At 32.4% G+C, this 12,553-nt stretch overlaps 1 protein-coding gene across 2 annotated transcripts in view; it reads left to right on the forward strand.

The window, feature by feature from the left end:
• The window catches only part of AHCTF1 (AT-hook containing transcription factor 1), an 82,224-nt gene that overhangs the window by 49,126 nt on the left and 20,545 nt on the right, over positions 1-12,553 (forward strand). For both annotated transcript variants that reach the window (XM_074351713.1, XM_074351712.1), the window contains exons 22-27: positions 6,917-7,061; positions 7,137-7,268; positions 7,946-8,096; positions 8,740-8,890; positions 9,201-9,308; positions 11,835-12,027. In XM_074351713.1, coding sequence (XP_074207814.1) covers positions 6,917-7,061; positions 7,137-7,268; positions 7,946-8,096; positions 8,740-8,890; positions 9,201-9,308; positions 11,835-12,027 — 880 coding nt within the window. The remainder of the gene's footprint in view (positions 1-6,916; positions 7,062-7,136; positions 7,269-7,945; positions 8,097-8,739; positions 8,891-9,200; positions 9,309-11,834; positions 12,028-12,553) is intronic.

Below are 12,553 nucleotides of genomic sequence, written 5' to 3' on the forward strand. Positions count from 1 at the left end.
CATAGATAATTGAGGTTTGGGTATGCTGAAAAGCAGACAGAAATATAGAGGAAGAATGAAGTTATGTTGAGTTGATAAATTATATTCTTTGAGGGTGTATTCTAATGATGATATACGCTTGTTAGTCTTGATTGCTTGGGTATTGCAGTTCTTTGCATTTTATTTTTATTGTTGCATCGTTAAAAAGAAAATCTTGAAGCATCTGTTTAAAAATTTTTTAAGTATCAGATTTTGTAACTTAATAACAGGTTTGAGCATGTGCTATCTTTATTTTTCTTAATTCACTTCTCAGTGTTTTAATGTTCTCTGATTAGTGTGCTATATATTATAGCAGTACACATATTGCTATATAATATTTGTCATCTATAGTAACTGTGACACGTTAAGTGGCATGATTGGAAATATAGTGGTCTGGTTATTGGATTTTCTAAGTACCTAATTAGTTGGGAAAATTGCTTGAGGCTGAAATTTCTTACTAGATTGTGACCAACAATTTGTACTAGTTTTTTTTCAATCTTACTAGTTGAGTCATTTTTATATTTTTAGAAATAAGTCACTTTACTCACCCCAAGTTGTCATTTATGAACCATACATCACTTCAGTGTCAGAACTCTGAAAGTTAAGTTTTCTTTGTTCTTTTTAGTTTAAACAATATTTCTAAGGGGAGAGGGTTGTATCTTTACATTTCAGACAGACGAAAAGTTCTGCAGTTTAATAGTAAATTGGTTAGACATGTAGAAACTTAGCATCCTCAAAAATATTGAATTAAGTACTTTTTGAAATAATTTGGGTTAGCAAAAGTGTTTGGCTAAGCTGAATAAATCAGGAATAAAAATAAGATATAAAGAAGCTAAAAGAGGTAAATGTTTAGTAAGTGAGTTAAGAGTTGTAGTATTTGGTAAGCAAGCAGCATGTAAACTTTTTTCAGTTGCATATAAGTTTCTCACTCTTAAGTGACTTTAAAGAGGTGGTTCTTGAACATCAGTGCTTTTACATTAGAAGAGCACATGTTTGGAGTTTGGGGGGAAAAAAAACTTTGAAAGATCGGTGGTTTTTCTCTTTGATTACATTGTCCTTTAATTCATCCATAGTATGCTTCTCTGATTTGCCAGATTCTCCTCTCCCTTAGCCATAGCAAATATTATGTAATAATGTTTACAGGGACTAGGTATAGCTCAGTGGTACAGCTTATGTTTAGCATACTCAAGGTCCTAGATTCAATCCCCAGTACCTCCATTATTTAAAATTAAAAAAAAAAAACTTTAAAAAAATGTTTCCAATAATATAATTTCTATATAAATATAATTTTGAAACCTTATTTCTCTTAAGTATAGTAATGCCTCAGTTATCCAGTCCCCGGAAAACTAGCATCATTGTGTCCTTTATAGTAAGTGCAGAAATAAAAACAATGAAACATTCAGTGTCATTTGTGGGATAGCATGTTTTCAGATTCAGTAAGTGTTTAAAATAATTACTGGTCCTGTAAATGGAGAATTACTCAAATGTTCTTAAAGAGATAGAACACACTATTAAGACAAGTAAAAGTAATGGGAATTTTTTTATTTTTAAATTGAGATATAATTGACATACATTATGTTAGCTTCAAATGTAGAACATAATTGTTTGAATTTGTACACATTGCAAAATGATCACCACATAAGTCTAGTTAGTATTTGTCACCATACGTAATTACAGATTTTTTTCTTGTGATGAGAACTTTAAAAATTTACTCTCCTAGCAACTTTCAAATATGCAGTACAGTATTTACCATAACTTACTTATTTTATAACAAGAAGTTTATGCCTTTTGACCCTTTACCCATTTCACCCACTCCCCACCCGTGCTCTCCTGTGGAAATCACAAATCTCATCTCTTTTTTTGAGTTTTTGTTTTTGTTAGATTCCACATAGAAGTGAGGCATTTGTCTTTCTGTCTGACTTATTCACTTAGCATAATGCCCTCAATGTCATCAATGTTGTTGCAAATGGTAAAATTTAATCCTTTTTTTTTTGTGGATTTTATTGAAAGTAAGAAAACAGCACAGGAAGAGGCTGCTTTCGTTTTGAACTGACAATTTTTCAGAAAGACAGCCACATTTCATTGCTTAGGATGTCATGCAGCTACATATTCTGCACTCTGCTTTTATCAGAAGGAAGTAAATGACAAGAAAATATGCTGATTTTTAGGGATTTTTCAAGAAAGCAGAGTTCTCGGGTATGTCCTGTGTTTAGTGTGCCATCACCTAATTTCCCCAAATACCTCCATCTCTAATCCAACAGAATGATTAACCAACCACAGTGTCCTTGAAACATGAAAAAAGGCTAGGCTTGAAAAGTTTGAACTAAAAATAGGAGAAGTCAGGCTACACAGTGGTCTTTCTAACACCCATATGCCATGATTGCATAGTGATAGTTAAAATAGCTGAAAAAGTTTTAATCAACCATCAAAATATGAATCCCCTCCTCAAGCACACCCCCTGATAGATAAGTGAGGTAGGTGTTGCTTGGCTTTCCAGCTATTATTTGAATTTATATTAATGATGATATTGTTTATTAATTAATTTACACCTTAAAAAAACAATATTGTAATGGCTTCTGATTGTAGCACAGATGATAAGAGCAACCTTTGGACTCAAATTAATTTGAATTTATACCTAAATTTTGCTGCATTCTAAAATATGATGAAAAGCAGTTCAATTATCATCTCTGAGCTTAAGTTTCCTCATTGGTAAAATGAGGATAATAATGACCACCTTGCAAGATTCTGAGGGTTAAATTGCACAGCCAGTATTATAGTTGTAAGTAGTAAATCAGAGCATTAGTAAATGATGTTAGTGATTGACTTTTTGGCAGATAGGTTACTTGCAGAGTAACCATAATGTACAGTACGTGATAGACTTGAAGTAAGAACTTAACATGAAAGTACAATACAGCTGGAAAACCCTTTTGTATAGGTGTAATCATTGTCTTCATTTTTTTCTTTCCACTTTCTGTGGGTTTATTCTGCTGTGCTTTTCAACTCAAGTTGGGTAATTTCTCATTTTCAGCCTTTTATCTTTACTAATACAAAAATATAAATCTGAATGTTCTATATATTGCTTTGGCATCATCCCACAATTTTAAAAAATTATCTAAGTATTTAAAATTTTTCTTTATGTTTTTCTCTTTCTATTATTCAGAAATTTTAATCTACAAATGGGTGTTTAAAAATTACCTTGTTCTTTTCTAACTCGGTTGCATTGTGACAACATAATGTGATCGATGTGGTGCCTGTACTTCAAAAAATTCAGGAAGACTTTGTATTCACTGATAAGTAGTCAGTGTGTGCCTCATTTATTAGGTGAGGTGTCAGTATATTTGCCTAAAATATCAAGTTCGTTCATTATGTGGTTTTAATCTTTCTGTGTCCTTAATAATTTGTGTGTGTGTGTATGTGTGTGATCTCTTAATAAGTTATAAGAAAGGTATGCAAGTTGCCTACTCTAATGAAGGATGTATTCATTCCCTATAATACTGCTAACTTTTTGTATTCAGAATATTAGATACATGAGTTTTAAACTGTTATTTTTTTAATGACTTTAACGTTTTTTTATTATAGCATAACCTTCATCACAAGTAACTGTTAGTGTAGCTGTACCAGTGTTGTTATTTATGGTATATCTTTTCCTAATCTTTTAAGTTTTACACTAATCTCTGGAAATCAATAGTTGCTTTTTTACCTGTCTGGGATTTCTTTTTTTTTCATTGTGATCATCATGATGCATTTCAAAAGTTTGTTTGTATTCAGTCTACCATTTTTAAGCTTGTCACAGGAGTGTTTTTTCAGGCTATCTTTTTCGCTGTATTGTCCCATATAAGTCCTTATTGAAATAACTTCTACTATCAACACCCTGGTCTAGCCTTTCATCAATTGAATTGGTTTTCTTACTGCCTTTCTACCATAGGAGGCAGGAAAATAGTGGGAATTTGGGACTTATTTACTTTAAAATTTATATAAGTGTTGGCCCAAAATGGAGTATCCATTTCTTGAAGTTGGAGGTAATTATATCTTCTCCTGTTATGGGAGAAACTGGGGGAAAAAATATTATCATTTGTTTTTATTTTCAGGTATGCTCAGTTATTACATTGATATTTAATAAGTCATAAATAAATCAGTCTTACTCCTACTAGTATATCTGCTCGACTGGGAGTGGATATCATATTTTAAAGTAGAAAACTTAAAAAACATATGCATGGGCTGGAGGGAGGGAGGGTCAAGAATATGGTTTTGTTTTTGAATTGTAAGATACTTACCTGCTTCTTTCTAAAGGTACAAAAAGATAGGCAGTGAATTCCCAGCCCCCAAGCTTCCTCCCAGTTCCCAAAGTTAATAATTTCTAGTGTATTGTTCTAAGATATTCTGGATATACTTAAGCAAATGCACATGTATGTCATCTGCCTTGCCCCCTTTAAAAATACAAATAGCATACTATGCATCTTTCTGCAATATACTTTTTTTTTTTTGAAGTATAGTCAGTTTACAATGTTGTATCAATTTCTGTTGCACAACATGTTTCAGTCATACATACACATTGGTTTTCATATTCTTTCTCATTATGTGTCACCACAAGATATTGAATATAGTTCCCTGTGCTATGCAATGTACTTTTTAAGCTAATTTAGTTTGGAGTTCATTTCATTATAGTACATGAAGAGATTCCTTATTTTAATTATTGCATGGTAGTTCATTGTGTGGATATACCAGTATTTATTTATCTGGCTTCCCTTAGTGAATATTTAGATAGTATTAATCTTTTGCCATTTTAAACACTGCTATGTTTGAGTAACCATGCATTCTGCAGAACTACAAATTTTGTTAAGATAAAATCCTGGAAGTGGAATTACTGGGTTAAAGGATATTTTGCAGTTGTAATTTTTGGTAGATAATGACATGTTGCCTTCCATGAGTGTCGTGCCAGTTTATCACCCACCACCACCCATCATCTTATGCTGTGCTTTTTAGTTGGGTATTTATCCATCTGGTAAGTGATTAATGGTAATATTAATGTGATTGGTCTCACTATGGCAATAAGAGAATGTATCTTTTCATAAAGAGCTATTCCTTTTATGAAGTCAGAATTATCAATATTTTTATTTATGAATTTTGTGTCTTTTTCACTTCATTATTATTATTTAATACTCTCATTGTTTCTGCTACCACTTTTATGGTTTTTGTTTCAATCATTTAAATTTTTGATGCATTTAAAAGTTTATTTTGGTATAAGCATTTTTGTAAGGAGCTTCCAGAATATACAAAAGTAGAATAGTATTATGAAGCTACTACACACCCAGTCTAAATCAAATTCAGTAAATAACAAGATTTTGTTATACCCACTTCTCCTATTTCTTTATATAGTTTTTAAAATCAGTGGAGAGATGTTCATTCATCTTCCATATCTACAAAAATGTTGTGCTCATTTTAACACTCCTACATTTTTGATTTAGGAAAACACTTAGCCCTCTTAGCCACAGGTTATAACAACCACACTGTCATGCGTGTCCTGGTAGAAAGAGAAGGACAAAGCAATTTCCGATTTTTAGGGAATAACAGGGCCCTGAACTGTTAACAATGGGAAATACTTCCCTGAGGAACTTTGTATCTATAAGAAGTCTGAGACAGTGCTGGCAGAATTTTCTCAGATGCATTTTCATTATGAATATTAATTGCTGTACCTTTATTCATATATTCTATGTTTCTTATGCATGTCAGCTATTTATTTACAAGTCCTTATTTCAGTATTTGTGATTATTTCAAGAAAAACTGTAGCTAAAGCTTTTTTATTAAGATGCCTATTAAAATAAAAATTACCTAATCACTTGGAATTAGGAATGATGATTTTTTAGGAAAATCATACCTATCTACTTGTCATTCTCTATTCTACCCCTCCTTCTGCCTTGAAAGTTATCAGCTCCTCCAGAAATCCTGTCAGAGTAATCATTGTCAATCTTAGTGTATATCTTACAAGACATTTTGTTATCTAATTAAATAAGCATATAAACATTTATAGGCTTTGTTTATTGGTTAATTTTTAGAAATTATAGTTATTATTCATGCTGTTTCAAGCTTATTTTTACTTAATATATCATGAGAAACACTACTTTATTTAATGACCTTATTGCCCACAGAAGGACATTTCAGCAGCCCCACGTGATATTTAAAACTAATTTGACCCAAATTCTTCAGTCAGATCTTTTCTGTAGATCAGCCAGAATTGTCTGTTACTAAGCTAAACCTTTCACCTTCCATAAACACAGTGTGCTATTTCTGTCTATAGGCCTTTGCTCAGTTTCTTTTCCACTCTTTTCATGCTGAGTGTCACTTCCTTAAGAACCTCACTTTTGTTTGTCACACCACACCAAATGAAGACCACATAGTTTTTTGTCTTCTTGAACTCTGTGTACAGATAGTCCCTGACTTATGACAGTTTGACTTAAAATTTTTCAATTTCACAAGGTACACAGCAATACGCATTTAGTAGAAGCCTTACTTTGCATTTTGATCTTTTCTGGACTGTCGATGTGCAAGTGATGCTAATGATGCTGGACAGCAGTAGGAAGCTGTAGTTCCCGGTCAGCCATGTGATCACAACTATGAACAACTCATACATTTACAGCCATTCTGTTTTTTTCTTTTCAGCACAGTATTCAATAAATTACACGAGATAATCAACTTTATTATAAATAAAGTCTTTAAAGGTCCCTTGTTTTCTTGTTGACATTAGCAAAACTTCATTATGAAGTGGTTAATATTCAATAAAATTTTAAAATAGTTTAAATTATATGTACAAAGTATCTTTGGGATTCTTTAGGTGGGTTACTTATTTTGAACATTTTAAATAGCTTTCCTAAAACTTAACTTTGATAAATATTGATTTCAGATGCATGGTTGAGGCCTGGAGTTTACTGCGACAACATTCTAATAGGTTGAATATAGAGGAGTTGCTCAAGCACACGTATGAAGTCTGTCAGGAAATGGGCTTAATGGAGGATTTACTGAAGCTGCCATTTACAGACACTGAGCAGGTAATGACATATCAATATAAACTTGTCAGAAACTCAGGGTAAGTTTGTAGCTTATAAATGTTTTGTTCTTTCCAGGAGTGTTTGGTGAGATTTTTACAATCCAGTGCCAGTGTTCAGAATCATGAATTCCTTTTAGTTCACCATTTGCAGCGTGCCAATTATATTCCTGCCTTGAAGCTGAACCAGACTCTGAAGATTAATCTTATGGTACAGTTAAACTTGTTTTATTATTGGGGACAAGAGAATAAGGAAAACAGGTGTAGTTTGGTAACCACTGAGCTTTGTATAATCTTGAGCTTGGAAAACTTTCTTACCTTCTGTAGTGGATTTGGGAAACAGGGTATTACTATTTACCTAATTCTTTCATATATGCCATTTTTGTTTAGATGTCTGGCTGCAGTCTTGCCAGACTAACTACTTCACTCAGGGAAAATAAGAATTGGTAGAGGACAGCAATAGGAAATAAATAGTGCAAAAAGCAGGAGCTTCAGTGGTCGGACTAATTCTTAATTTGTGTGCTTGGAACACCCTCTCTGAACCTTGGTTTCCTCAATTGTAAAAAGACAGGATCTCTTTGTGAGGATACTCAGAGATGTGTGTGAAGTTACATGTTACCTGACACATATAGATGCTTAGTAAATGATAACCATTCCATTTGTTAGTTATGAATAATCAAGGCTGGGAATGAGAGACTTGGAATTTATTGATGGGTAAGTAAAGCAATTAAGTATATATATGAGATCCTTAGTTTGGAAGAATGGATATGTTGGGAGAAGGAAGATATTCTTGAGTATTCATAATTATATTTTAAATCATAAATATATAAACATAGCACTTAACATTTTTGAAGATTAAATTTTTGCCAATTATGGTATGTTTAATAGAATGATCGTGATCCTCGTTTGCGGGAGAGATCAGTGGCTCGAAATTCTATATTAGACCAGTATGGGAAAATTCTTCCTAGAGTCCAGCGAAAATTAGCCATTGAGCGAGCTAAACCTTACCATGTGTCAACATCATCAGTTCTTCGAGAAGGTAAGATTTCATTGAAAAATGCCATAAAGTATTGGGCCAGAAAAGATATTGAATGGTTACCTTCTGAAATGATTGTTACCTTCTATTTAGCTCAGTTTTGCTTTGATTGACCACAGTGGTACTTTGTTTTTCACTGGCCACTCTACCCCAAGAAATATAAAGCTTTCCTGGAACTTTTTTTGTGTATCTGAAAGTCAGTTTATTTAGCAAGATATGCATTCCTTAGACAGAGCACAGGCCATCTCAGAAGGCAAGAGAAAGGCCAAGAGGTGGGATGTTGGGTGTTTAGTTTAAAGTAAAAATAGATACATACTCCATAGACAAGAACATGGGCCGCCTCAGAAGGCAAGAGATAAAGGGCCTCCTCGAACTTTTTACAGTTTATTTAGTACAGAATGACAGAACTCTTCTTATTTCATTTAGAAGACTCATGTTCAAATTTTAGAAAACATGTGGAATAATTATTTTAACATCTCCTAAAAGCCCAGATTGTTAAATTTCTGCATAGATGTTGCAAAACCAAATATAATTTTAACTACTCTTATCTTGTGTTTTATTTTCTCCAACTACTCTTTCATATTAATCTTCTATTGAAATCCTGGTGTTAGAAATGAAATGAAATCCTACATTTTTCACTTTATAGTTTCTAGACCGAAACCATTATCAGCAGTTCCAAAGCAAGCTGTAACGGGGACTGTGTTAACAAGATCTACTTTCATCAATAATGTGTTATCTAAAATTGGAGAGGTTTGGGCAAGCAGTGAACATAAAAATAGCATCTCAATCTACAATAGGTACGTTTTTCTTACACCTTTTATAGTCATGCTACTGGATATCAGCTGCATTCATAAACAATCAAATCTTAAAGTTTATTAGTGATGTAAAAAAGAAAAACTTTTATGTTGGCTACTTTTCTTGCAAGAAGATCATTCTTTGTCTTTAAATTTAAAAGCAATTATGTTCATTGTTATTTGTAAATAAGCAATTGTACGAAGTAAAAAATGAAAGCCCTCCTCTCCATCTAATCTCTCCTTCTTACAGCATTTGTAATTTAATCCTCCTTGTGATATATAATCAAGAGTTAAATTCTGATTTTCTTTGTAGTCCTAAAATAGAGGAACCATCTCCTGTAGTATATTCTCTCCCAAATCCAGAGCTGCCTGAGGCATTTGTTGGAACACCAATTTCGAAAGCATCACAAAAAATTTCTAGGTAAGAAATTATTAAATCGCTTTTAAAAGACAATGTTACACAATAATTATACTGTGATTTTAATTATCTTTAAAATTTTACAAATATTGTTTTAAATTCTTTTTTAAAATTGATGTAGGGCGAGGGTACAGCTAAAAGTGGTAGAGTATGTACTTAGCATGCACGAGGTCTTGGGCTCAATCCCTGATACCTCCATTAAAAAATAAATAAATAAATCAAGCACACACACACACACACACACACACACACACATATTGAGGTATAGTTGATTTACAGTATTGTGTTAGCTTCAGATTTATATTCTATTTTATCAAAGACAGAATTGCATTATTTTATAGGAATAAATTTATCTGAATTAATGATACCAAGAATAAGGTGCCCCAAATAAGTTAATAATTTGCAAACAATTGGGGCCAAAGCTATTTGTAGTATACATAATGGACATTTTTCAAAGCTTGAAAGGATTTTCTATTTTTTGGATTAGATTTTATTAGATTGAGGTTGTTTTCTTTTAATTACCTTTATGAGATGTTAAGAATATTTCTTCAAATAGAAGCAGTTATTAGTGACATTCTGTTTTCCTACCAATAATTTTTTTTCCCCACCAATAATTTTTTTTCCCCCACAAGTCACTTTTTCTCAGAAATACATCTGGGATTCAAGAAGGGAGTGATAGTAAAAGTTTTAAGACTTGTGACTAGTGGCCTAAGGACCTAAAGATGTATTATGAGACTCCTTTAAAGCCAGTATTTACTCATATGGAATAGAGCCAATTGAGTTGTGAATATTTACCTTGTATAAAAATCACTCTGTTCCCGGGGGTGTGGTATAACTCAAGTGATGGAGCTCATGCTTAGCATGCACAAGGTCCTGGGTTCAGTCCCCAGTACTGCCTCAAAAAAATAAATAAACCTAACTGCCCCCCCCCAAAAAACTTAAAAAAATAGTCACCTAGAAAATGTAAAGCAAAATTTTTTTTAATTATTCTGTTCCCTAATTCTGTATTTTTCAAATTGGTTTGCATTAGTGGGTAGTAAGTAAATTTTTTTTTTTTTTTGGTAATAAGTAAATTTAATGAATTGTGACTAGGATATCTTTCAATGAAATAGAATAAGTAATAGCTAAGTGCTATATTATGTAATTCATGTTTTGTGTATGTACATGATCTAACATGCATTATTTATTTGGCTCATGATCAGAAACTTCTTGAGGAAATCATAAGACCTAATGTAATATTTAGCATTTTCTTCAGAGAATATTAATCAGTTTTTTTCTTGATGTCTTTTTTAAGTATAACTTAAATATGTTAAGTCTTGTTAGCGTGAGAAGTTGGCTTTTACTCAATAGGTGCCATTTGTTGCACAGGCCTTGCTTTGAGAAGCAGTCATTCATAAATAAGCACCTTAAACTAAATGTTAGTACAATGCAAAGCATTTAACAAAATATCTATTTGCGATAGTATAATACAAAAATGAGCAGTTTACAGATACAGAATTTGAATACAAATGAGGTAGAGAAGGAAAGAAGAATCAACAGCCAATGAAGAAAGAAATGTGTAGCAGCCTCACTGAGTATTCTTGGTTTGGTAGATATCTCAAGGCTGCACTTAGTACAGAATAACAAAAAGGAAGACCATGTATAAGAAAATGCTTCCTGTAAATATTTCCGTACTGAATAATAGGCTGAATCTTAAAGCACCTTTTTCTCTTGGCCTGTCACCCCTAATTGCAGAAGTCTTTTCTGAATTTAAAGGATAGAATGACAAGGCATAGCAACGGGAAGTTTTTATTTCTGGGCACCAAAACATGTATTTTTCTGGTTATTCTCAGTTTATCTGTAAATTAAGTTTTTAAGCTATTTGGAGTAAGCATGCTTAATAAAAGTCATCAGTGAGACAATTTTTATCATTTGGTATGAATTGGGTCCAGGACATTATAGAAAACCATTCAGCAGAATACTGAGATGGTATTTTGCCACTAAGCTCATTAATTTGAGAGAATTAACTGTTGTTGTCGTTGGTAAGTCTAGTTTTTATTGTAATCAGAACCATTAAAGGTAAATAAACCATTATGTACATCACATGGAGGTGAAAGGAATTTTTATGTGTTAATTAAAGTGAGTCGTATTAAATGGATTGCTGGGGAAGCATTGCCCAGTTTTCTTGAGTGTTTAAATCATTAGCAATTCATCTTCATTTGAAAATAAATGAAGGGCTCAGTAAATATTGGTAAATGGGAGGGAGGAGGACTAGAACTCATTTTGGCAAGGAGGGGTGGGGGCGTGATCAAATTAATTATTATGTAGAATTCATAATTCTCTTTTTTTGCTACTAAATTAATTTTGATTTTTTGAACTAAGCATGGCATTACAGTAATATACTTGTCTGAATTTATATTTTCATGTGTTTATCATATTTTCCAGTGAATACAGAGGTCTGCTTAATTAAATAGGATATCAAATTCTTTGTTTTTTCAGTATAACAATAAATGTGTCACCAAGATTTTTCTATTTATACTGTGATTACAGACTACTGGATTTGATTGTTCATCCTGTCCCCCAGCCTTCTCAGTGTCTGGGGTTTATTCAGCAAACCCTCATAAGATCTCCTTTGTACCTGGCATCCAGTTCATTGCCAGTAAGTTCACAATTAAAAAGATCACATCAAAATTGCTCCAGAGCTTCAGAATTACATTTACTTGAAACTCCTCTTGTAGTTAAGGTGAGTATTATATATCTAACATTCACAATGAAGTTAGGAAGTTCTTACTTTTCAAGTAGCAGAGAGAAATAAGCTATTTATAATTGATTTTTTTGGGTAATAGGCAGCTCTAAGCCTTATTTTCTTTTTTCTTTTATGTGGGTATCTTTCCAAAATGCTTACTTTATTTTTATATTGTCATAAACAGACTTTACTAAATTTACCCTTTGTGCTTTACTGGCATTATACTCAAGGTTAACAATTATATTCTGAAAGTAATGCAAGACTATACGGTTATTATAAATTGGCCTTTATTCTTTGAAAAATGCTTTCACATTTTTGGGTGTTTTTTTTCTTTAATTCCATTTCTGATGCTATTTTGTTTTTCTTTCCTTTATCAAATGCTTTTTAGTTCCTTTTTTTTTAATTTATTTTAAAACTCTGGCTTCTTCTGTCTTTAAATAAATGTCCTTAAATTGCCTTTTCCTTCACCTTCTTTGATAAATTATCAGCTAAGAAACCACAAAACCAAACATGTAATGATTGG

This window comes from Camelus bactrianus, chromosome 23 (assembly GCF_048773025.1).
Source record: "Camelus bactrianus isolate YW-2024 breed Bactrian camel chromosome 23, ASM4877302v1, whole genome shotgun sequence".
Taxonomy (NCBI): Eukaryota; Metazoa; Chordata; class Mammalia; order Artiodactyla; family Camelidae; genus Camelus; species Camelus bactrianus.